At 45.8% G+C, this 25,528-nt stretch overlaps 1 protein-coding gene across 1 annotated transcript in view; it reads right to left on the bottom strand.

The window, feature by feature from the left end:
• Positions 1 to 20,580, bottom strand: part of LOC144468842 (uncharacterized) — a 49,631-nt gene extending 29,051 nt beyond the window's left edge. Inside the window, exon 1 of the mRNA XM_078178605.1 lies at positions 19,019 to 20,580. Coding sequence (XP_078034731.1) covers positions 19,019 to 19,136 — 118 coding nt within the window. The 5' untranslated portion in view covers positions 19,137 to 20,580. The remainder of the gene's footprint in view (positions 1 to 19,018) is intronic.
• Positions 20,581 to 25,528: the final 4,948 nt, after the last annotated feature.

The raw sequence follows: 25,528 nt of genomic DNA, 5'->3' as shown, positions 1-25,528 counted from the left end.
CTCGAAGATGCTGGAACCGGAGATAGGATCGTTGCTCTTCCCAGTCTTTTTTCTTCCAGTTCGCGGGAATTGTTCTTCTGAAGAGGGTGCTCTCGCTTATAATTACTGGTTTTTCTTTGCTCTTGTTCTAGGGGCGGTTCTTATCGCGCTCTTCCGAGGGGTGGGCTTGTTGTTGTTGCGGCTTGCCGGCCTCGAACAATTGTTTCTGCATTGGTGCTCGTTGCTTGCGCTTTTTATGCAGTTGGCGCGTTTATAGATTAGGCATTTTATACAGTTTATGCATTTTGTACAGTTTATGCATTTTATACAATTTTTATATAGTTGGTACGTTTATAAAGATTATGCATTTTATATAGATTAGGTATTTTTTCAAGTTTATGCATTTTATATAGATTAGGTATTTTATACAGTTTATGCATTTTATACAGTTTATACAATTTTTATATAGTTGGTACATTTAGGCAGATTAGGCATTTATTCAGATTAGGCATTTTATACAGTTTCTGCATTTATATAAGTTAGACATTTTATAAAGTTTATACAATTTATTAACTTTATATATTTCATTTGCTTTACACGCTCTGTACAGTGTAGGCACTCTACACAGTCGCTCCACGTCGAAACCCTGTGCGTGGCGATTACATTTAAGAGTGTTTATGGCATTGTTTAGGCTAGTAACGGGGGTGGTTGTTCCACCAAAAGTCTCTTCGGTTCGCTAAGAATATAGATTCGTTATGCCACGGCTGTCGAAAATTCCGGCGAAAATGTATTATTCTGTGAACACGAGAGTAATTAGAGATGAATGTTCGTTCATAGTATCATTGTTGGTGAATTGCTTGATAGCAATAGTAATGTTTGTTAGAAACATTGATTAGTGTTCCCTAAATTGCTAATGAGAGTAGAATATTCAATTGATTGCCGGGGCAATTAGAAATTGAATATTAAATTATATACGGAACTGTTGCGGCCGAGTGTTTTAACAGAGAGCGAACGCGGCGCGATCGAAAAAGTTCCTCGCTGCCGCAATTAGTTCACTGTGTTCCGAATCGGGTAACGATTACACTATCGGCCTTTGTGCAACTCGTGAACGTTTGTCGCGCCTGATCCTCGAAAATTCTACACCGATCTAGATTATTATTTGCCCCCCCGCGAAATTAATGTTTAAACAATCTCCCCCGTTTATCCCGCAACTTATGTCACTCGTTTCGATCGCAGTTCTTGCAGAATTTCATTGTTTCTAGCACTTTTAATAAACGTCATTAATTAATATACGGGAATTGAATGCGACGGGGCGGATTAAATTGAAAGAGAAGGGAAACACGAATTTCGTTCTACCTTTTATTCATAAAAATGAGGATTTGCGTAAGCATCCTCGGCCGGGTCCCACTCGTTACACTGTCCGCGCCCGCGCGCGCGCGCACACAAATATGCACTTAAAATCTCAACACACGCGGATTCCCCAGCCTTCCCTTTCAACAGCCTTCCGAGCATCCCGGCATCCCTGCCCATCAAAAGAGTCCCAGCAGGTAGCTTCTCACTACCTCGACCCAAACGATCCACCCCCGTACCAAACAAACCGGCGGACGATTCAACACGGGTCACGGTTAAGGGCAATTCAATTAACCCTTTAAAGTAGGATATTTTTAAGACTCCTTAGCAGCCACTCAGACCCTCGTCAACTTTTTCGAAAATATTTCCAAACATCCATCCTACGCTTTTATCAATCTCCGTTTTAGCAACTAGAGAGTTTAGGACGGAAATAGTTAACAATTTCACTTGGCAACTATGATGGTCGAGAGTTAGATGACCTATTAATAGTATAGTCAGATCCTCGGTTGTTATTCAGTTGTTTACGAGACGTTGTTAATAGGCGAAAGAAGCTAAGAATAGCTAAATGTCTTCAGAGTGACCATTTAATCTTTTAAAAATATTTTTCAGCCCCTTCTCTCGAAATTAGCACTGATTCTGCATCTTTAGTCCTGAAATATACATCGTATATTTTATACGAAGCACAATAAGGAATGACGAAGTTAAAGACAGCTTCGATATACCCTTAGTAATTTTTAAAAAAATATTTCTCAACCCCTTCCCTCAAGATAATCACCAGTCCTATATTTCCACTACTTAAATACATATTTCGATTAAATATATTTTATATAAAGTCCAAGAAGAAATGAGGATGCTAAGAACTTCTTCCTACCCTTATTAATTGCTAAAAAATATTTTCCAACCCCCTCCTTAAAATCACGATAAATGTAGTTCTTATACACGATAAATCTAGTTCTTATACCAAGGTTTGCCGACACTTGAGAACAAGAATCGCGAGCAGATCGACTCGCCAGACGATATCTCTAGTCGCAGCAAAAGATTCCGCCGACGGCGTTCGAAGGTTGTCTTCGGGGTGTCGTCGATCATGTGATCGGTCGCAGCGACTCCGTTCATCGGCCGGTACAAACGAGCAAATAATCCGTGTAGCACACCGCGAGGCAGGCCAGATGTCCATTCTCCAAGGTATACGCGTAGCATGTGGATAATCGGAAGAGCAGCGGCGACCGTACGCAGCATATGCCGGGCACGGCTCCGTTGAGCAGCAGCTGCACACTCTTCGAGGCATCGCGATTACCGATGCCGCCGCGTGTAATCCCGCGACTCCGGAAGGGGAGGGACCCCGTTATCATGCCGGGATTTCACCCGGGCCCCGGACGCGTCCGGCCCCGGCCGTGATTCCACGGGGCCCGTCGTTTCTTGGGCCGTGCTCGCGCGAGCGCGAGCGCGTTTTGCCTGGCCTCGTTTTTCGCGCGCGCGCTGCCGAGGTCACGCCGCCCGTCATGTTCGTTCCCCCATCGGAGCCGCCTCGATTGTTCCAGCCGCTTCCCTTTGTACTCGCGTGTCTGCACCGCCCGTCCTCCGGTCCTCCTGTGTACCCCCCCGGTCCGGGGACAAAAGAGACGGAAAAAGGGAACCGGAGGACCCAAGGAACGCCATTGTCCCGTCTCGCCGCGGACCTAGCTGCGGAAAGTAAGCGCGAACTAATTTCTGGGTACGCTCTTCGGCTCTTCGGCTTTTCGGCGGGAGGGAGGGAGGGAGGGAGGGAGAGACGGGCTGAAGTGGCGCCGGCTGTCCTTGAGCATCGGGGACCCGGTCCTCTGATCACCTATTCTTCTGCCATGATTTTTAGGAGATACTCTCCGCTCGGTGCTTCTGCTGTTTTTCGACCGACTTGTACTATCGCGTTTGCATTACCTCCGGGTCCTCTTGGAGCTCTTCTTTCTTCCGTCTTTACGCAGTATGAATTTTCTTCCCTTATCAATTTTAACACTAAATTTAATTCACTCAGATTATATCTATTCTCTCTCTGCATTTTTATTGCAATATATATGCTTAGCTTTGAAAATTTACGAATTACTCTTTATAAAATAGTCTTTGTATTTTTACTATTTTAGTACTTTACAAGCTTTATACTCAAATGACAGATATACTTAACGAAAATATAGCTCGATATACCTAGCATTATTTCTAGCATTATTCATCAATTATCAATTAAATTAATTGCTTGTAATTTCACCTAAATATTCAAATAACAATAGTCTTAGAATCTAAGAGAAAAATTTTGTAAAGTATTTTCAAAAGGTAGATTTTACAGTCTTTTATTTTAATTATTTTTATAAGCGATGATTTATTCAAAGGATTTCAAAGGGCTGTGTCTAGCTGGAATCTCGTCAAAGGCGGTTTTCCTTTCCGTGTTAGAAACATTTGGAAACCGGCTCTAATGTCGCCCGACCATTCGGGTTCGATTTATCGATTATCGCCGAAGAGACTATATCTTCCTCCGTATGTACGCATATGGTGTATCAGATACCTATTAAGTACCCGCAGCATTATTCACGCACAAATTCACACCCGCTTTGCCGTTTTACAGGAACCAAACCGTAATTGATCTGCTTCTACGGATACCGTTTATCCCTCCCCCTCTTTTCGCGTTACTTAGACGATTTTGAAGGATTGTTAAACAAAAAATATCATAGACGAATTCCTCCCATTTGTTATAGACAATTATTAGGAATAAAAGAGGCTGTTCAAAAATTTAATAGATTGACGCTATTTAATAATAAATATAATTTCGTTCAATACATTTTCGGTATATATTTAATCTAAATCAGCACTGTATCGTCGTTGGTTTCGGTATAAATAACATTAATTTTCTCGCAGATATCTTTGGTTCTATATTTAACTTAAAGCAGCACACTATATTTAATGAGCCTGCTATAAATATCAATTTTGTTGGATACGTTTTCAGGCTTGTATTTAATTTAAATCAGCACTCTATCTTGATCAGAGTAGCTGTAAATACCATCAGCTTTCTTATACTAATTTTCAAATTTATTTAATCGAAGATCAGCTTGATACTTTAGCTATAATAAAAATTGTAAGCAATCGAATCTAGTTATGAGAGAAATCAACTTAAAATGGCGAAGAATTGACTGTAGCTATCGGAAAATTCGATTTACCCAAATAATATTATTAAAAAATAAAAATAAAATATTTCGAGCCTCCTTACACCTTCCCAAAAGCCTATATAATTTCTATAATTACAGTATAATTATCTATAATAAAATATCCTTAATATCTAAATAGCCTTTTAGAAATATTGAATAATCTGATATTGATAAATTCGAGTTGACATCAGTGAACTGATGTAACAAAAAGATTTCTCGCGGGCAGCTAGTTTCGGCGACTCGGTTCGGTATATCTCCGCGGTCTCGTCGGGCGCGGTTTAGCGGCTGCCCCGGAACAATAGGGAAACTTTTTCCCTCGTCGTAGACGTCGCCGTCGACTGAAGAATCGCGGCGCTGATTGCGTCTCTCTCACCGTTGGCCCGCGAGTTTATTCAGTTTTTCGCGACGGTGCGCCGGGGGAGCAACAGAGTCCGGGGGCAATTCTGTGGACGCGATATTTCGGGCGTCGGGGGCGGTGTCGCGGCGGCGTCGAGTTCCGCGGCAACATGTTAACTTTGTTTATCTATAAAGTGCGGCCGCTGATTAAGTCGCCGGAAAAGTCGGTTGGGGTCCGAAAACAGAAGGAGAACGGGCGAAATCCCGGGCAATATTTCAACGGGCCGCGATGTAAAGCGGGCGAACCGCAACTTGGCTGCGTCTTATCGCTGGCCGAGGAGAAAGGGGGAGAAGGGAGAAGAGAGAGAGAGAGAGAGAGAGAGAGAGTCGCGTGGGCGAGCGACAATTCTAATGAAATTTCAGCGCGCGCGCGCGCGCGGGAAGGAAGTTTTAAAAGTGCAAAAGTGTCCGGGGGGACAAAAGGTGGCGAGGCGGAGGGAGGCCGCAGCCGAGATTTAGGAGGATCATAAATCGAGGCGACGTCCTCCTGCCGCGAAAATCTCGAGATTAGAGAGCCACTCTCACTCTCCCGCGAGCCCTTTCTCCCTTTCTCTCTCGAATCGGCCTGACGAATTTCTGAAAAGTCTCGCGCCCGAAGAAATTCCGCCTGGGACGTTCAGATGTTACTAGATAATCGCTGTCGCGTGCGAACAATCTTTTTTAACTCGATTTGCAATGGCGCAGTGATTCCATTTTAACCCCTTTAGGTATCTGGTATTAACCTGTTATTGCTTCTTTTTCAAACTCTTATAAAAATCTATTGTCTTATCATCCTTTTAGCTATGAAAATAATGGTGCGAGGTTAATTGATAATTCATAATTCTAAATAATAATTTCATGTGACAAATAATTATATTATTTCTGATTGCTATGATCTTTTTTTGTTTCAGATTAAGACGTGGACCAGGGAAACTTCATTGCAGTTTATCAATAGGTATTAATCTTCTATATTACTCTTCTATATTATTATTGCTATTTTTATTACTATTTCTCGCTATTTTTATTACTATTATTCTTACTATTTCTATTACTATAATATTATTCCTACTATTTCTATTACTATTATTCTTACTATTTCTATTACTATTATTCTGCTATTATAACGTTAAGTTTTTAGAGGAAAATTAATAAGGTGTTCCTAGACGAGTTAAATTCAATTAAAAAATCGCGAGGACCGTTGCCGGAAAACGGCGACACCGACACGTTGACACTCTCGACGCGCGGAGTCACGCTCTCCCCCGAGCAGCGCCATAATTTTCACGATCCTCTAAGAATAATTTTGCAGCGAGTTTCCGCCGTCTGAATTCTCAAAGTCTTAGACACATTCCCGGAGCTAAACGAGCCCTCGGCGAAGCCGCCTCGATATCCCCCCCTCCTCCGACGTTAATCCGTGGGACTTGGAAACACTTGATATCTATTCGCGGCACCGAAATCAACGACATTGAAAACGAAAATCGGCCCGAGGAATCCCACCTCTGGAGGCTTAACACCCGATATACCGTCGATCCACCGGCGCGCTGTCCATCGGCCGTTGTCCATCGTCGATCATGATCGTCCGTCCTGCCGCGAACGAAACAAAATCATTAACTCGCATGAACGCGGCGGAACGCGGCTTCACCTCCTTCGCTTCGTTTATCTGCAGATTCGTCTGCCCGTATTCTTACGAGTGACCTCAATTGAAAGATAAAGAACCCACGAGATCTTTATAGATCGTTAAACGGCATCTTTCTCATTCTTGATGCGCGTTCAATCGCCGCCGTGGGCTTCCCATCGATGGAAATTAGCCGCGCGTGCAGATTTTATGGAATTAAATTCTGATTTTCTTCGGTGACGTTTTGTAAATCTTCGGCGCTGTTCTTTTTAATTTTTATTAGTAATAATATTTTTATTACTCGGTAATAATATTTCTATTAGTCGCTAGTAATATTTTTATTGCATTTTTATGTGCGATTTATTCTGACTTCGTACATAATTTATCGATGCTTTTATTCTCGAATTCCACTGAATTTTAGATGATCAAAAATTTTAGGTAACTATTTTCTATTTTATAATTATTTTAATTGGTAGAAGAGGTCTAAATAATTTCGTTCTCTTAGGTAATTATTTTTAAAAATAGAAAAATAATTAGCGTAGAAGTAAAGAATGTAACAAAGTAAATAACAAGACAACAAATGTAAAAATTCAATATTTAATCGTCCTATTATAAATCGGCGAATATGCTAACGAAAACACCCCAAATGATCGCGGCTCCTTCGAGGAACATTTTCCATTGTTCCTCCAATGAAAATTTTCCACCGTCTTGCCACTATTATTTTAAATTAGCAATTTCCCGGGTGGCGGCAAGGGCTCGCACGATCAGTTCGATCGGCAAGACACCGCGCGGAGCCCGGCCGCCAGTATTTCGGTTTTTAATTGAAAGCAAAGTCTGTAGATTTTTAATTAAGAAAATTCAAGATCGACCGTCGCCGCGGCCCATCCATCCATCCAGCCATCCATCGGGGCCGCGCGGCGCTCGCTGCTCGACGGAGTCTCCTCAAACAGTTTTATAATTGATTTCATTTTCATTTATTTTCACGCGGACACCCCCGCCGCGAACCCCATCTTTCTGTCTTTTTCCCCCGCCCCTCCGCACGGCCCCGGAAAGACGGTGCCCCCTACCCACGGAACGGGACGCCGTCCTCACGCCGCAATCAATTTAATGTTTTAATTAAGAGAGTATCCGTGAAAAATTAGATTTTAATCGGATCGCGCCTCTCAGTGTCCCCCGGTCTGTTTACTCTCGAACCGGGGCGCCTTTTAATAAATAATTTTAATTGACCGACCCTGTCGCGGAAGCGCCTGACAGTAGAATCTGCCTCTTCTTTTTCAGTCCGATTCTACAACCCTTCCTTTTCTTCCATTTCTTCGGTTTCGATTCCTTCGGCATATCTCTTTCTTTTTCTCTCTATTTTGTTCTGTCACTCTATTTATTTCTCTCTCTCCCTCCCTCTCTCTCTTTCTCTCTTGTTATATCTCTCTCTTACTCTCTCTGTCTTTTGTTCTCTCGTGGTTTATTTTTCCTCGACGAGTTCGTGATTTTTGAGCGCGCGAGTTCAGAGCGTGAAGCGGCGTTTCGCAACGAGACATCGTCGTTTGGCTAAAGCAGCGGCTCCGATAGCCTCTCTAGAGCCCTCCAAAAAATACCCGACATTTTGCGAGCTATTTTCGAGCCGGTCCCAGTTGCGCAACACGCGATCGCAGATCGGAATCGCCGCGGCGGAATCTTTTCGAAGAACTGCCAATTTTTGCGGATTTACGACGCGAATAGTTCTCTCGCCTTCGCGAACACCGCTCGCTTCTGCGAAATTAGACGCGCTCGCTTGCGACCGTCTCGATCGCTTAAAAAAAAAATGCGGTGCCAACAGTTTTTAATGTATATTTTTAATCGTAATTTTTCCCGGCGATCGGAGAGAATATTTGTGCGACGAAAAATTCGAGATGCAAAAATAATGCTTTTATTACTGCCGTGATACACGTTCCGTAAATTCCTCAGTGGTATATAGTACCTGTAAAACATTGTACGAAAATTGATTCAGGGTCAGAGTTAATTTTAATAGTACCTGCACGCATCCGGCTAAAGTTGTATCACTTCAACTTCTTCAACTGCTTCTTCGTTATTGAGAAATTAAAGGGTTGCTGCCACGGCCGCTAACCTCGCATTTAATTGTTCCCGCGAAACGAAGACGCGCGAGTTGAAATAAAATAATACTGCGTAAACTGAATTAAATAAAACTGGATAAGTATAAAACTCAGTCAAACTAAATAAGTATAAAACTCAGTAAAAATAGATCAGTATAAAACTCGGTAGAAATAGATAAACACAAAACTCAGTGAAAGCAGATGCCTTAAACCGAAGATATATAAATAAAATAATAAGCTAGAATAAAACGAGAATACATCGATTATGATAAAATGAAAGTAGATCGTTTAAAATAATACGAAGACGCACGAATTAAAATCAGACGAGAGCGCGTTAATTGAAATGAAATAAAAACGACGCGGAAATAGAAGCACGCGAACGAAATAAAATGAAAACTGGTAAATTGAGAGAAAATAAAACTGGACAAATTACAGTGAAACGAAAGGTTGAACTTGATTCTCCGCTGCATAGACTGCGCCAACAAATTGATTATTCAATCCTCGGAGTCTCGAGCATAGTGATTCGTTCTTGCAATTTTTGCGAATAGCGGGGCGTCGTGGATGCAGTCGCCGGCGTTTTATATTTAATCCGCGCAAAGAATAGTGTTTCGCCTGCCACGAAAGTTCACGGATGTTGCGGTTCCTTGGGTAACGGCGCGGCGGCGCGGCGGAGGAGGAGGAGGGGGGGGGGGGGGCGGTTTCCCGGTATTGAGACGTAAAACGGCCCCGCGTAGACCGAAAAAGAAAAAGCTAGCCGCGAGAGAGAAGGTCCACCATTTTCCGATGCTATTCTAGAGTGTTATGCAACCGCCGGCCAATGCATTTGGCCGGGCAGAGCTTTATGGCCGAGCCTCGCACGCGCAAAAATGTTTGTTTTAACTCGTCGCCGCGGCCGCACCCCTACCCGCACCTTGCCCTCCCGCCCCCCCTCGCGCCCGGATCCCCGGCCGAAACGAGACCTTGAATTATTCGGAATGTGAGAATATTTTGTAAAATTAGATCTTCCGCTTTTCTAGCCGACCATCTTGCTATCTATCGCCTTCATTGTCCCGTTGCGACGATACCGGGCGTTATCGAGGCGACAGTCGACGTTCTCCTAACGAAACTTGGGCGAAATTCGATCTTAATCCAGTCAGAAATCTTCGAAACATCGCCTCTAAGCTTATCTCTATTTTTTTTAAATTTTTTCTAGATTTAAAATGCATTAAATATCTCTAATTAATCAAAGGACGAATTCAACCCTTATAAAATTCCTTTATTAAAGAATTTCGACGATTCTCACAGTTTTATAATTAAATATAGTTTCTCCGATATACTTGTCACAGGTGATTAATATTTCTTGCGACAATATACACTTTGAATAATTACATAAAAATATCAATTTGCAGAAAATGTCGCAGGTAGAGATTAAAACGATCAAATGTCTCGGGAGGTGTTCCGAAGGGTGCAGGGCCGAATTAATTTTTCAGCACGCCGATGGTCGGTCGCGCGGCTCGTCGGAGGCGATTTCCATTTGTAAATCGCGCGGATAAATAACCGGCAGCGTCCCTTTTTGCGGCGCTAATGGAACAGTGTCTTAAAAAGTTGCCGGGACGCCCCGGGGACGCGGAATTTCGCGGAGATCGGCCGACAGCCGTATTCCCGCTGGATAACGGCCCCGAAAAGGAGTGTCGGCTCGGTTTGTCGGGGGTGGGGACACAACCGGGAGATACCCCATACCACTCCTATTTTTCACCCTCCATTTTTACGCCATCTTTTCCCGGCTGTCGGTCCACCCTCCCTACCAGAAGTCTGTCGTCGCCCCCTACCACTCCGCCGGCCCTTTCTACCTTTTCTCTGGCCGTCGTTCTTTCCGCTTTTCCCTCGAATGTCGCGTCACCGCGCGGCAAGAATTCTCTTCGATTGTTCTAATCAATAACCCTCGCGCTCATCGTAACCCTTTCCTTTTCACGAAACTGATTATTCTCCGGCAAACACCGCCGCTAATTTCTCACCTGCGTTTGTAGAAGATGATGGAGAATTTTTTGGAATATTCGCGAACTGTGGATTTCATTGTTTGTTAGTTATTTGGTAAGTATTTATTACATATTGATATATTCATTATTTGGTATGTATTTATTACGGATAATGATAGTGAATTTTTTGGAATATTCGCGGACTGTAGATTTAATTATTTGTCAGTTATTTGGTAAGTATTTGTTACGTATTTAGTCATTATTTGCTACGTATTTATTACAAATTTATTATGTAATTATTACTTTAAAATTCGGTGTTTATTTCGTATATATTACTTACTTAAGAATTTATTTCGTGTATATTATTCACTTATTAAAAATTTATTTCGTACACATTACTTACTCATTAAGCACCCGTCACGAATTCATTCCTAATTTGTTATTTAACCCGTCTGCTTCGCAACAACGTTCCCAGCGTTCATCGTTAGTCGCCATATTGTCAAGATACAACGGTGCAATATCGAGCGTTATTTTTGCAGTTTATTGAAACGTAACGTTTTGGGAAAATATGTTTCCACCTTTGGCTGCTGCGCGCGCGGGGACGGGTTGAACGTGCGCGCGCGCGCGCTGTTCACGGGGAATTTGTTAATGAATTGCGCACTTGATTGAATGTTGAAATTCGAAGTTTGACGGAAGGGGGTGGAGGGAAGCACGGGGACGAAATCGTCGGCCATCGGATCGAGGTTTGGCAGCGCCGGTTGTTCGGAACTTTTATAGGGTAATCCGGCGATAAGAAAACGGCGGAGAAGTTTTTGTCGCCTAAAAAGGAACGGGGGCGATCCAATTTCCGCGGTGATGATTGGCCGGCTCGATCGGTCGTAAAACGATAATAGAATTCTTTGGGAACGTTTTTTCCGTTCTTTCCGCGCAAATTGGAAGCCCATTGTTTTCGCGGATCGATACGCCGTGAAGCATCGTCACGGGTTCCCTACGCTGCTCCTTTCGATGCGGCGTGCAACAACCGTGACTCGTTCGATCGCGAATAAAAGTGGGCGCGACAGCGAATTAACAAATAAATTCTCCGATCGCTTCGTCATTTCAATCTTATAGAACTGATGGATTAATACTTATAGAAATGATCTTTTAGTATACGGAACTAACCTTCTGTGTAAGTATGATTATACAATGCATTTTATTTAGGGCGTGCAACGTTCTTCAATTTATAAAAATATTTTCGCAGTGAGGTTATGGAAATAATGAGCGAGGTTTAATACAAATTTTAAATTCAATTATCATTAAATGTAGATATATTTGGGATAAGAGATACTGTTCTATAGTTGTTATAGAGAGAAGTTTTACATTTTTGTTCGTCTCGTAAATTAATATCGTGCCCGACGCTGGTTTTTCATTGCTTTAAAAATTCATTTTTATTCCAATAGTTTCGAACAAATTGAATTGAACTCGATCGTTTAACTCGCCAAAGGATTAAAATCGAAATAAAATACTATGAGACACGTTGAGCCCTAATTTTCTAGTTTCGTCGTAACGAATCGAATTACTTAGATTTCGTGGAAATTTAGGGGTAGTATCGCATCGCCGTACGCGTCGAATGAAATTAAACATTCCCCAATATCCGGCGGCCAATTAAACGATCCCCCGATCAGAAAGACAGCGTTTTTTCTACTCGGCCGTGAAAATATTCCACCCCAAGCCGCAGCCGTATTCCCGCGGTTTCCGGCACTCGCCTAACGGGGCAGTAATTATTTTTCCGGCCCGTCATCCTTACGACGCTCTTCTATACCCTCTTCCACCCCACTCTCGCCCGACGGCCCCTCGAGATTTTTAACGTCTCGCGAACCCTTTAACGTTTTCCTACGGCGTCTCGTGGACGACGGCGGGGCGAGACGCCGGAGAAACCAAGGGGTTGCAACCCCTCGCGGGGTTCACAGCGGAAGAAAAGAAATTAGCGAAATTAAACGAGCCGCCGCCGCTGCAACACAGCAACAGCAGCAGCCAGCACGGAATCGCGGATCGCGTTTTTAGGGGTGGCGTCGCGTCGTGGCTCTCGCGCGCGCACGCCACCCTCCCTCCCTCCCTCCCTCCCTTCCTCTCGCGCGCCGGACCGGGCTTCCACGGAAAACAGCTATTCGCGATTAATTATTCGCGCGAGGCGCAAAACGAACGGCGGGACGGGACCCCCGGGGAACGGGCTCAGAAGGCTTCGAATTCTTTCGTCGCCAGATCGAACGTTATTGCATTTCGAACTAATTTCTGTTGCGATGTTAATTGCGCCGCGCGCGCGCCGCCCCGCCTGAAATTTGGAAAAGCTCGGATCGATCGTGTGCATACCCGGTGTCCCCGGATATGTTTATCGGCATTTCCAATTAACTGGTTGTTCGCCGAATTCGAAAGACAGAGGGGCGGAAAAGTGTCGCGTTTCGACGATTAACGAGGAAAGATGCGACTTTATCGTCGACGAGAAAAATTATCGATTAGATTTAAAAAATTATTTTCACGACCTTAAATTCGCAGACGATGAAGTCAGAAAATTTTCAGGGTAAAAACATTCGATTTCGAAAGGGTGAAATTAGGGTAAATTAGTTTTATCGTCGACGAGAAAAATAATCAATTTAATCTAAAATATTATTTTCACGTTCTTAAATTTGCAAACGATGAATTCAGAAAATATTCAGGGTAAAAACATTCGATTTCGAAAGGGTGAAATTGGGGTAAATTAGTTTTATCGTCGACGAGAAGAATTATCAATTTAATCTAAAATATTATTTTCACGTTCTTAAATTCGCAGACAATGAATTCAGAAAATGTGCAGTGCAAATGCAATCGATCTTAAACGTGACAAAATTCAAGAAAGTGATAGGTAGACTGTAAATTCTTAGGAAAAATAAAAAAATGCATTGCAAGGCAGAAAATCTCTTAAATAAATTTATGAGAACTACAACGATCTCATCCATGATTTATTAAATTATTTAAATGGAGTTAATGTAACTTTGGGGTGAATGTAATTTTTGTATAAATAATTAGTTAAAATCGAAGTGATCGAGCTTATAATCAGACACAGTCCAGCGATCGAGACGCCATTAAACAAGCTTCCGATAAATAAATCGCGAATAATTCTCTGACGAACCGAGAACAAGCCGCGAGTATCTTTAAATTCTCCGAAATTATTCGACGCGCCTATTTTTGCCGCAAACGCGTAACATCCAGCTGTAATAAATACGTTCAAGATCCGGAAGCGTTTGAGCCGACAGCGATCCGCGCGTTCCAGTAAAAACAAGACTGCTTTTCTATCGCCCATTCCACGGAGCTCGAATAAAGAAAATCGAACTCGCGCGAGATCGTTTTCGCAACTCCGCTATTAATAAAAATAAGCAACGCCCGACACAGTGGCAGCATTTCGATCGTGGCCCGGCTCACGACCGAAAAACAGAAAAAGAAGAAAAAATAAAAAATCACCGGAGGTCGTGGAAAAAAGCGCGGGAAAGCGCAGCGGCGTCGGTCGAAAAAAATATTAGATCCATCGCGTAAACGAGCCGGGATTTCGATAAATATTTGCCGGCGTGGCTGCGAGCAACGATGGAACGAGCGGGTGGAATACGAACGACAAACAAAGCAGAAAATAAAAAAAAAGGAAAAACTATAGCGCCGGGGGTAGAGAAAAATAAAGCGAGGGGGGATAAAAAAAAAGAGAGAGGACGAAAATATATATATATATATATTTTCGCCCGGTCTAGCTGCCGGGGGCCGCTGTTGCCGCGCGGAATCGCCGTCGAGCTGGAAATGGAATTAATCTGTCGATGCGTACCGTGCGCCCATTTAATATCCATCACTTGTTCATCACTGCAGAAGCGATCGGCCGGCCACGTTGTTCACGCTTCTCGCCGCGTTTCCTTTGCCCCGCGGGTCCCACTCTCTCTCTCTCCGATGGCCGTTGCTCCGCCGTTTGCCTTCCATCGGGTACCAGCCAGCGCGGCGTTTTATGGGGGTGGTTGTTCGCGAAACGGCACTCTTGCACTCTCTCTCTGCTCACGTTCCACGGTGGGGGGAGGCGGGGGGGTTCCTCGCGCGCGCGACCCCGCGCACACGCTCGAGCGGACACACGCGGGTTAATTCTTTCACGCGACGACAACGACGACGACCGCGAACGATGGCACGCCGTCCTTGAGGAATTTTGAGCGAAGCATCTTAATGCGCCGCGCGCCCGTCGAAAACTGACCCCGCAGCTGGCCGCCTTGAAAAAAGGGGGGTGGCGTGTACACGGGGCCCCGGAATGGAAGGGCGAACGGAGCCCGGTCGGCGTGATGCCCCGTGTCCAGAGAGGTGGGGGGGGCCGGGCGGGCGAGAGACCGAGAGAGAGAGGGAGGGAGAGAGAGAGAGGGATAGAGGGAGAGAGAGCAGAGCTACTACCCCTATGAGCAATATTATCTCGTTTCGTATGGACGATGACCTGGACGCCGAGGTGACGCTCCCGGCTCTCGGACCTGTTTAAGGGTTTAATTTTAGGGTCGCCGGAGGGGAGGGGCACCCTACAGGGGACGCGTGAATTGCGACATTGTCGCGTTTCCAGCCAGGTAAATTTAATCGCTGCGTCTACTGGGACCTCTCACGTGGAGCCGCCTCGATGTCCGGTAATTATTTCTTCGGAGTTTTTAAACTATTCCTCGATGCAAAGCGAGACGATGAACAATGTTCGATCTCTTAAAATTATATCTTTTATTTTACTCTGAGGATTTCTTAAATCAATTAATTAAAGTTCGCCTCTTTTAGCCATTATTTTCTAAAGAGAATATAATACAGTCAGGAAGGGGTGATTTGGAATAAATTCATTTTAAAACGGTGGCCTTATTATACCTCGTTTAATTATTACTTACTTGAATTCAGTTTTGATACGATCTTCCAGGGCCGGCAATTATTTCTTTCATTTTATTCTGACACAGTTTTAACACGTTCAGTGCCGGTAATCGACCACTAAAATCCGCACACAGTTAAAGCGAATCTAGAATGTTAATATTTATCGTAGCAGGTGGCATTAGAAACATTCTAGTAAAATTCAATTTGTTCAAATATATTATAATAGAAATGAATTTTCAAGATTGGCCAGAAATTAGTGTCACCCATGTTTGAGTGACGCGGCGCTGAATGTGTTAAGAGTTTTTAATATATTATCGTTGGGAAGAAGCGGGTTGAAATAAATTCATTCTGCAACGCCAGATACATTGAGCCTCGTTTAATTATTATTTCCGTTTACTTTGCCTCGTGCATTAACGCAAGCATCTCGGCTTTGGGGAATTATTTCTTTATTTTCTCTGCCATTCATTTTTATATAAGTACATATGCAGAAAGGGTGAGTCGAAGTTTGCATGAATTGTTTTATATTTACAGCGTTTCGTACAATCAAATATCGTCGACCCTTTGCGATCGAGCGACGCTAGGAATTGTTACATCAAAATAATTTTCACGTCGTCGAATCAGCTTATATTATTTAAAATTTGTTAGTCTTCGCCTGTGATTTATATAAAATAAGAATATAGTGTATCGATTGAGCCTTGAGTTAGATTAGCCTCGAATGCAAAGGGTTAAGATTTCGCACTATTTTTGACACAACGTAAATAAGATAATTTGTACAATTTTTAACGACATCCCTGAAAACAACCTCACGATTGCGGTTCGAGTTATTAAAAAATAACAGTTGGAATAATTTTTTTATCTTGTACCACGTATAACGACGTTAACCTCGAAAAATTTGCGCGGCAAATAAAGGCTCGAGCCGCGCCGATATCGGCCGGTCGGAGCTTCATTCACGATCCGACTTCGAGCGCGTTCATACGGTATCCCCCCAAAAACGCTTCCCCCAACCCTCTCCTTACTCGACGCTAAACCTCCTGAAATCCCAGGCCGATTAATCCTCGACATTTCCATAAACGAGCAATCCTCTGCCAAATAACGCGGGATCGATGGCTCGGGCGTACGAGGCCGAAATTCCGTCATTAAAAATCGAGTCAAACGTAACAATCGAACCCGTCGCGCGCGCGCGCGCGCGTGTCCATTCTCCTTTTATTCGGTGATCGATCAAGGTCCGGCAATATTCAGCAGGGGTTTTAGCCGGACGAACAACGGGAACGACAGCGGGGACACGCGCGCGCGGAGAGGCGAGCCCGCGCGCGACGGCTTCGAAAGTGCAGGCCCGCCGCAGCCGTCACCGTTGTTTCATTCAATTTTTATTCGATAATGCACAATACATGCACCGGGGCTTGTTTATTCATACGCCGCGCGAACCGGGGGCCGCGTCGCCTCGCTCATCGCCGCCGATACACTTTATTTATCCTATATTATTTATCGGGCCGGCTGCAATTCTGCGCATTGTTTTCCAAAACTCCGCGGCTAATCACCGCGCCCTCCCTCTTCTTGTTTCACGTCGTCGAAACCTCCGCGCCCATCGAAACTGGTAAAAAATATCCCCCTACGTGCTAGTTGTATATTTCTGTCGAACTTTTTATTAAGAGAATTTATGCACGAACTGTGTCTATAAAGAAAAATGCGAGGACGAGGTACAGAGACTGTGCGAGTGATGGAGCAATTGTGAGATCGTGGGAAGCGATAGTTACCATTCAATGGCACTAAATACGCAATAGAATTTTAGCAAATGTCTCTTGAAAATTGAAAATATAAATATCGTACATTTGAGTCAACAAAAATTTATATTATTAAAATATATAATAAGAAGATTAATTAAATCAGGACGACAACAGCACATTTTGTGTTACATGTATTTCGAAGGTGGATTCTTTGATACCATATCATTATGTTAATAATTATTAAGCGTGGAAAAAATATGTTACATTTTGACTGGGATGTTCGGGTAATTTTCTCTTTAATTTCGACGGTGGGGACCTCGCACCGCGTTCGGGCGTCGTTTTAATGCGCCGATTCGATCGACGATCCTCGGTGGTTTTCCCATCGATCGTTTTCTAATCGACAACGCCGTGGAACGTGGTTCGGTTTCGCACACGATTCTCGACGAAGCAGTGGAAGAAAGCAGACGATTCGAAGCGGAAAGAAGCGGTTTCGGGGAGGGTCTAAGTCCGGGCCCAGGCCGTTCTTTTCTCCTCCAATCCCGCGCGGGCTTTTCGGTTTTGTTAGTTTTGCGGCGCTAAAGCGTGCACCGGTCACAGACATCTCTGCAAGCAAGCAATATTAATAGTTGTTAGATCCCAGCGCGACAGAGAAAGAGAGAGAGAGAGAGAGAGAGAGAGAGAGAGAGAGAGCCGGACCGTGGCCTGCGCACGATCTGACACACAAGTGGAAAAAGCGTTAATTTCGTCGGGCTGATCGATCGTCGATCGGCGTCGACCAGCGCCTTCCGCGACGCCACTGTGCACACACCAGCAGAAGCTTTGGCCGTTGCCCAATTTTTGTCCGCACGGTTAGAGACGGAGCTTCTCGCTATCTAGACGGTATTCGCGGCTTTGGAAACCAGATGTATTTATTTTAGATCATTTTTGTCGGCAGGCCCGAGGGCCAGATCGCCGCGTTGTTTCTATCGCGCGGAAACTAAGTCGCTACGATTTATTTGTGAGCAATTGAACTCTAGGAAATATCATTCGGAATTTTCTCAGCCAATTAAGAAATCTCTGCGATGGAAAAATTATGGAAAGTTTTTATTTTTGAAGAATAGAATCGCGAATGTACTGTGAATAATCTATATAAATCTATATAAATTATGCAAAAAGTTATTCATACTTAATATGTTCATATCACGTTTTAAAATCATTTCTATATTGTCTAGAAGTTTGATTTAAAAAATTTTCGAGAGTCGCACTGGATTCAATTTCAAGCGATGCACTCGGCAAAATCGAAAGAAAAATCCTGCGTTCGAATCCCGTGCATCCTTTTCAGGATCGTGTATCTCGATTAAACACAACAAAAGACCGGATCGTTCAGTTTTCCCCGTTATCGACGTCTCTGACACAGTCCCGTTCTCCTAGGAAAACGGTCTCAGCAATTTAACTGATCCACGTCGGCAAAAGGGTTAATAGACCTGCTCTTTATGCATTTATAAACCGGGCTTCCGTTTAAACGCTAAACGCAGCGCGCACTAAAAGCGGACTGATTTGTCTAATCGCATAAAAGTTGCAAGATTAGACGTGCGTGGACCCTCGTGCCCGCTGTTATTTCAGCGTGCGCGACGTACGAAGCGATTCGGTCGATTATTCGAAGCGTCTTTACGATCTCGGCGATCTTAAAAATGTGAAACTGGAAACCGGTCATCCTGGCGCGGTAGGTTTGAGATTAATTCTGAATCGGATGCGCGGTGGAAAGAACAGAAGGATGTCGTTTGTATTTGAGACGTTTCGATTTTGTCGAGGAAACGGTGCGGGGTGCACAGTGGTTCGCGTTAGCCAGCCCAAAAGCTCCCAGAGTATCAGAAAGAGAAAGAGAGAAAGAGATAAAGAGAGATAGAAAGGGAGTCTTTACCTGAACTCGATTCGCTCTCTACCAGCCTCTCCAGATCACCGCGTTCCTCTGGCTCGTCTCCGTCGTCGCCGTCCTCCTCATCCTCATCCACTTCGAACAGCCCGTGCGTCCAGTTCATCCGACACTGTTTTCCGCGGAAACCGAGCTCGGTGTCGCGTCTCACTCACTCGCGGCCGATCGAACAGCCCCCAACCACGATCGGCCCTGAATCAAGAGGGCCCCTCCCCCGCCGGGTGGAAGAAAGAAGTCGGGTTCAGGCGAACCGAATCGCGGCGAAAAAAGAGAACGAAGGGGGAACGCGGGCGGCCAGGTCGCGGCGCACCTTCCGCGGCCGCGGGATTCTCTTATCGACGGTCGGCCGCGCGATCGCACGAACAATCGGGCCGGTCTCGGCTCCGCTGGACCGTGCGCGCCTATTCTTCCCACTTTCTCCCTTTCGCGTGTGCGGTTCTTTCGTTCAAAGTACGCTCGGCGGACGGGCACTGATCGCCGCGTGCATCGCGCGCTCTCCGGGCTCGCTCGCGGTTCCGCTCGACGCTACGTCGAGGACGACACTGTGTAAGCGCGCGGGGCCGACAGTCGCCGCTCGGATCTCGTCTCCTCCGCGTCTTCTTCGCGCGAAAAACCGCGGAACGCGGCCCGGCCGCTTCCTACGATCGGGCGCACACACGCCGGCTTTTACCAGGCCCCCGAAAATCAACGGCCGCGCGACGACGACGACTTCCGGTTTGCCTGGCCGATATTCACCGTTTCGAGTCGTTATCAGACGAATACCGGATCGAGATTCTCCGTTTCACCGATGACTCACCGATCAGCTTAGGCTTTGTTACAGTTCGACGGACTCCCGTCTAAACAGGTCGAAAGACAGAGTGTCCTCTCCCGCGAGTATTGCTCCTCCGGCTGCTCCGACTTCCCGGAAGGTGAACACAAAACTCTCAGGCTTCGCGAGTCCCGCCTTCGATCTAGCTGGTCTCGGCTGAGAAACCTCGGAAGTGGAGGACGTCTACGACGCGTTGTTCACCGATTCACTCTAATCCTCTCACATGCGACGTTCCCTTCCGCGGGGTGTCTTCCTTCGATCTGGATGTCCCAGAGGACGCGCGCACGAGACCGGAGGATCTCCACTAAAAATAAGTCACTGCGATCTCTTCTAGCCTCGCCGATGCGCTTTTCTCTTCCACGCCTTCTCGGCGCGTCTCTTCGTCCCGGTGTCGCCGAGGACGCGAGTGCACGGTTCACTGTGGATCCTCGTGGTCGCCCGGTGATGGTAGCCGAAGTTCGTTCGTTCGCTTGGTCGACGGTGGCAGAGGCGAGGACGCCGGTTTTCCAGGGCGCGCGACGGTTCGGCCGGAGCTCGCTCGCGACGTTACGATTTTCAGCGCACTGAAATCCGCGGCACGCCGCGTCCGCAAGTGGGAGGGACTGGTTCGCACGTGACTGCTCGGTGCGTCGTATTCTTTTCTTCTTCTTCCTCCTCCGAAACGCTGCCGCATCCGCGACCGGCCCTTTCCCGTGTGTGCAAGTAACAAGAGAGTCCACGCGGCCGGCGCACACCGGTAACCTTTGTCACTTCCTGCCCGGCGCGGCCCGTCTCATCTCGCCACTGCTTCGGACCGCTTTCTTGGACTCTGCCGATCTCCTGACCCACTGCGAGAGAGAAAGAGAGAGAGAGAGAGTGTGTGTGTGTGATAGGAAGAGAGGGAGAGAGAGAGGTACAGGCGATACAGCAACCCCTAGCAGTCGAAACCGGCGTCGATCTTCGGGACGTCAGCTCGCACGTGGGCCCGGTCCCCGATCCTCTTCCCGATTCCTTCAACTTCCCTCGAGTTTCTTCTCTTCTCTGCTACCACCTCCCAATCTCCACGCTGCGTCCAAGCGAATCGTTCGTGTTCGAACCGTGGCAAACCAAGATCCTCCGGATCCTCCTCCTCCTCCGGCTGGTCGAAGATCCAACGTTGTTGGTAGATCCCGCGCGTCACTTGGGCCACGACGACGTTCGTTACCGAGGGTCTCGAGGGGCCAGGCGGGCGGGCCTCTCTCGGCTTCGATATTTCTGCGATTTATTGCGGCGCGACTTAGAAATGCATCTAATGCGGTGCACGCCGCATAGAATGCATGCATGCACCTTGGCGGCGGGGAGGGCGAGCCACGGAGAGCCGAGGAGAACGAGGGCCGTCGTGGCGAGTCGAGAGAGTCGAGAGAAGCCGCGGCGCACACCGCGCGCACACCGCGTCCGCGCATGCGCACACCAAACGGAACGTGTGTACTCTACTCGCGCGCGCGGCTAGGCGAGCTAGCGCGAGCTCTAGCGAATATGAGTGAGCGGATCTCGGTGCCCGCTCCGCCACCGCCGCCACCGCGCGGAGTATCTTCGCTACGTCATTCATTGGCGTGGAGAGTGAAAATCAGAGCTACCAAGGCCTGGCCGGTACCGGAGAGACTCTCTACGTGCAACTGTACCGGGAACGGTGAACCGTCCCGATCGACGACATCGTGACTCCGTGATCGCTCGGTACCGGAGAAACCGTTTACGCCGGACCCATTAGACGTACGCCGGCGATCGGGTTTTGATGCTCCCTCGAACCGTAATGGAGGGACGGAGGAGACTTTTTGATCCGTTTCGTTCGAGGAAGGTTCGCTTTTAGCTGGCACGCAGGAATTTTTGCGCTATCTTTGATTCTCTATACAGCAGACTTGCAGAGCTACTTTGCAATGTATAGTCGATCAACATTTGAATATAGCTTTTCGTGATTTTCATTTTCCTTAAGGATATTTTCACATCGATCTTTTCCTCTCTAAGAACAGAATCTAAAAAGACTAACCCTTTGTCAAGGGTATAGTATTGGTCCCTTGGGTTTAATTTGCTAGCCGACGACCAGCTAGCAGACGTTTCAATGATTTTGTTATACCTAAATGCAAAAGCTCTGTTAGAGTTCCTTGGCTGACTAGGATTCTCCGAGACTACTTTATCCAAAGTCCTTTTCAAGCCTGATAATTTTAAACTCAATCGATCTGATTCACCAGCTGATGCTCCGAAGATGGTCTGAAACCTCTTATATCGAAGCCTATCCCAAGTTTAATAGAATACTGCATCATAATTTTACTTTAAAAAATAACTAAGTCCAATAGAGGCTCGAATAACGACTACATCTCAAAATGCACTTACATAGTCGCTTACTATAATTGATCGGTAAGACAATTCTTTCTCCGTTGACAGCAGGGTTCTGCCGTCTTGCCAGATAGTTGTATACGAAGCTCGAGATCGACGACGTTGAATCGCGGATGCGGGGAGCAAACAATTTCGGCGAAACTTGGCAGTGCTTCCGATGCGAGCCAACTAGCCTGAAAGTCTTGTAACGTCGTAGATAAGGGTTACGTTCGTCAGGTTACAGGTGGAGAGAGGACAGTTGGTCTTTGGAGCAAGTTTCTCGATGACCACCCCCTGTGATCTCGAGCCGAGCGTTAGCACTTGGACAGTTCGATGATTCTGTGAGAAAATCGCCTAATCGTTCGATTAAACGATATAAGATAAAAATCTTAAAAAATAAGACTTGGAAATAATTTAATAATAATTTTTCATATCGTGGAAATCGAGATTAGAGATTCTACGCTTTTTGGGAAGCTTGGAGCTTTGCGACCGTCGCAGAGAAAATTCTGTCCAATTCTCTGACTATGAAAGGTGCACCTGGGATGAAACCTGGAAAAAGGATTCCGCGGAATGAACCCTGTCCTAGAGCCTCCAATTAGCGGGAAAGTATGCAGCGAAGAGGGTTCTCCGATGTTTTTCCTTCGCGAGCGTAGTAGTTTTACGAAAAGGGGATGATCCTCATCATCCTGGATCCGAGATGCTCTCACTGGAACTATCCGAGCACGTATGACGATCATGATATTTTCCATTGAAGAATTTTTAGAAAATCTGTTATTAAAAATACTTTTATATAGTTTCAGTAAAGTAAACAAATCAACGAGTAATTAAATATTATTTAATTAGGTAAAATAACCTGAACTAAAAAATAAAACCATCCCTCGTCTGCCAGTTCTCCGATTGGTCCACGTTTTTCCTCAATATCTCGTCAACAAATCCACAGAGGCAATTTTCACCGTAAATAAAACGATATCCAACGACCTCAGGGATGACCAATAATACCTCTCGATTCGTACATTTCCGCGCCACCCTGTATACACGTACATCCTGTATATCCCGCGTTACTTTTGCCAACAGCCGAGACACGTAGCGATTCCACCGACATCGTCAACAACGTCGCTCCAAACTATTTCGAGCAACATTGTCTAATCTCACCGTTCCGATTGTTGTTCAAACGCCCTATTAATAAGCTGTTCCGGTAGGCAGATCGTCAAGGCGATCTTCGCACCCCGCGCATGATTTCCTGCCCGCGGCGGCGGCAGGCCTCGACGCTGCTGATCGTTCCCGATCTAAGAGGATCGAGGCGGATCGAGAGCGTTCGCCACTTCCCACGGCCGCCGGGTAAACCGGGGAACGGGTGAAGGCGCGCAAAGGGGTGTCGGGGATCGGTCCGTCTCGTTTCCAGTTCGGCTAGTTGTTAATAGGGGATCGTCCGGCGCGATCAACAAAAGCTCTGAAATATCTTTCCTCGGCCGCGGGAGAACTTCCTGCCGGGGCGCGAGTTACCGCGCCGGTAAATTCTCGCGGTAACGTGCTAGCCCGGCTAGCGAGTCGGCGCGCAGCGGGTACGAACACGGGGAACTTGCGCCAAAAAACGAACGAATTTTCTTCGGTTAATCGAACGATTATTTCACGTTAAAATTGAAATGGAAAAGCAGGAATAAAATTGGAAGTTTTGGTATTTGCCTCAGTCGCAAGGAACTTGTGATTTATTCAGTATCATGCACAGTTCGACTTCTTTTTTAATATGACTTTATACAGAGTTTAGTACATCGTTTATACAGTTTACTATAATTTTTGTAAATTTATTAGGATTTCCAAGGGCTGCGAATTTAATTAAAGAAAGTATTCCTGTTTTATGAAGTGTTCTAGGTTTATGATGTGATCATAGACAGAGACTTCGCTTAGTATTTTGATGTAGTAATATTAATGAATTAATTCAGTCATTTGTTGCAAGCTAGATTACGCAATATGGGCAATCCGGCGATAAAAATTCTGTAACCGGTGATCGATCGACCGGCACGGTGGGTTCGGCGCGAGATCGACTTTTAGGCGAGTTTTTCGAGGCGAAACGGTGCAGCGCGCGCGCTCGCGCTCGCGTCGGTGCATCGAGACCGGGCGCTCGCTCGCGCTATGCACGCGGGGTCTCGCGTGTGTGTCTGCGTGCACATTCTGGCGTTTCCACGTCGAACGTAACCGCATGGCCTATCCTAGAGCCGCTCGAGCGGACCGGCGAGAGGAGGAGATCGCGAGATCCCCGTACGTCGTTTCCTTCTCGTTCTTCCCGGGCTCCCTCCGCTGCCCTCCGGCCACCGTCCCCCCTCCCCCTCTCTCTCTCTACACCCCCCATCTTTGCTCCCCCACCTTCCGCGACGCGAACCGCGCACCGCCATCACGGGTGGGAGGAGGCAGAGCGTGTGCCCCCCGCTAGGTACGACACTGCATGATTTTTTGACGACCGATGAAAGTTACTCGCGAGATATTCTATTTTAAACTTTCGGCCGGCAGCCGCACCGCGCGCGCCCCCGTCGCGCCACCGCCACCCCCACCAAGACCCGCTCTCCCCCGAGAGACTTCCTACATCGCGATAATTCCTGAAAAGGAGGAAGCCATTTTGCGCGGCTACACACGCTCGCCGCGTGGGACAAAGTACCAACCGCTCTCAGCCATTACCCTCTTTTCCGCCTTTTTTTTCTCTTTTCATCCTTTTTCCCGCAGACCCGCGGATGACGGATCGCCGCGGTGTTAATGCGCGGGGCTATTTCGGCCCCGTGGAATTTCCGTGACCCCGGCGATTTCTTTCGCGGCGAACGCCGAGATCGGACGTCGTCGACGATTTCCGGGTGGCGCGACAGTTTTGGAGAATTGTTTTTGAGAGGAGGAAAGCGACGGCGGAATGCGAAGAGAAATTTTGATAGGAATTTTGGAATTGGAAATAGATCTGTGTTGGTGTGAAAGAGTGGATTATGGTCGGCTGAATTGTTTTATTTAGTTAGTATATAATTGCCAGGAGAGTAGCAGGCGATTACTATTATGTAATTAATTCTATTATATTCTTCTAATATGGCGTCTCCTATTTTGTAGAATTTAAGTGGAGAGTTATTTTACTTTCCTTCGATTTTCTTGTTCTGTATATTTATTTATATATACTTAATATAGCGAAATAAATTAATATCGAAAAATTAAGGGTGGAAAATGAACTCCAATAAATTTTATATCATTACCTACATTTATATTTTAATCAAATGGTTTAAAAAAATTACTGTAGTTACAAAGAAGTATTACCATATTTAAAATAATTTATGCAATACTTACACATATATAGAAAAATTAATATAGCACTGGCAAGAGCTAGAAAATCCCTA

Source organism: Augochlora pura, chromosome 4, assembly GCF_028453695.1.
Source record: "Augochlora pura isolate Apur16 chromosome 4, APUR_v2.2.1, whole genome shotgun sequence".
Classification (NCBI taxonomy): Eukaryota; Metazoa; Arthropoda; class Insecta; order Hymenoptera; family Halictidae; genus Augochlora; species Augochlora pura.
The sequence above is the reverse complement of the archived record's forward strand: the minus strand, read 5'-3'. Positions and strand labels throughout refer to the sequence as shown.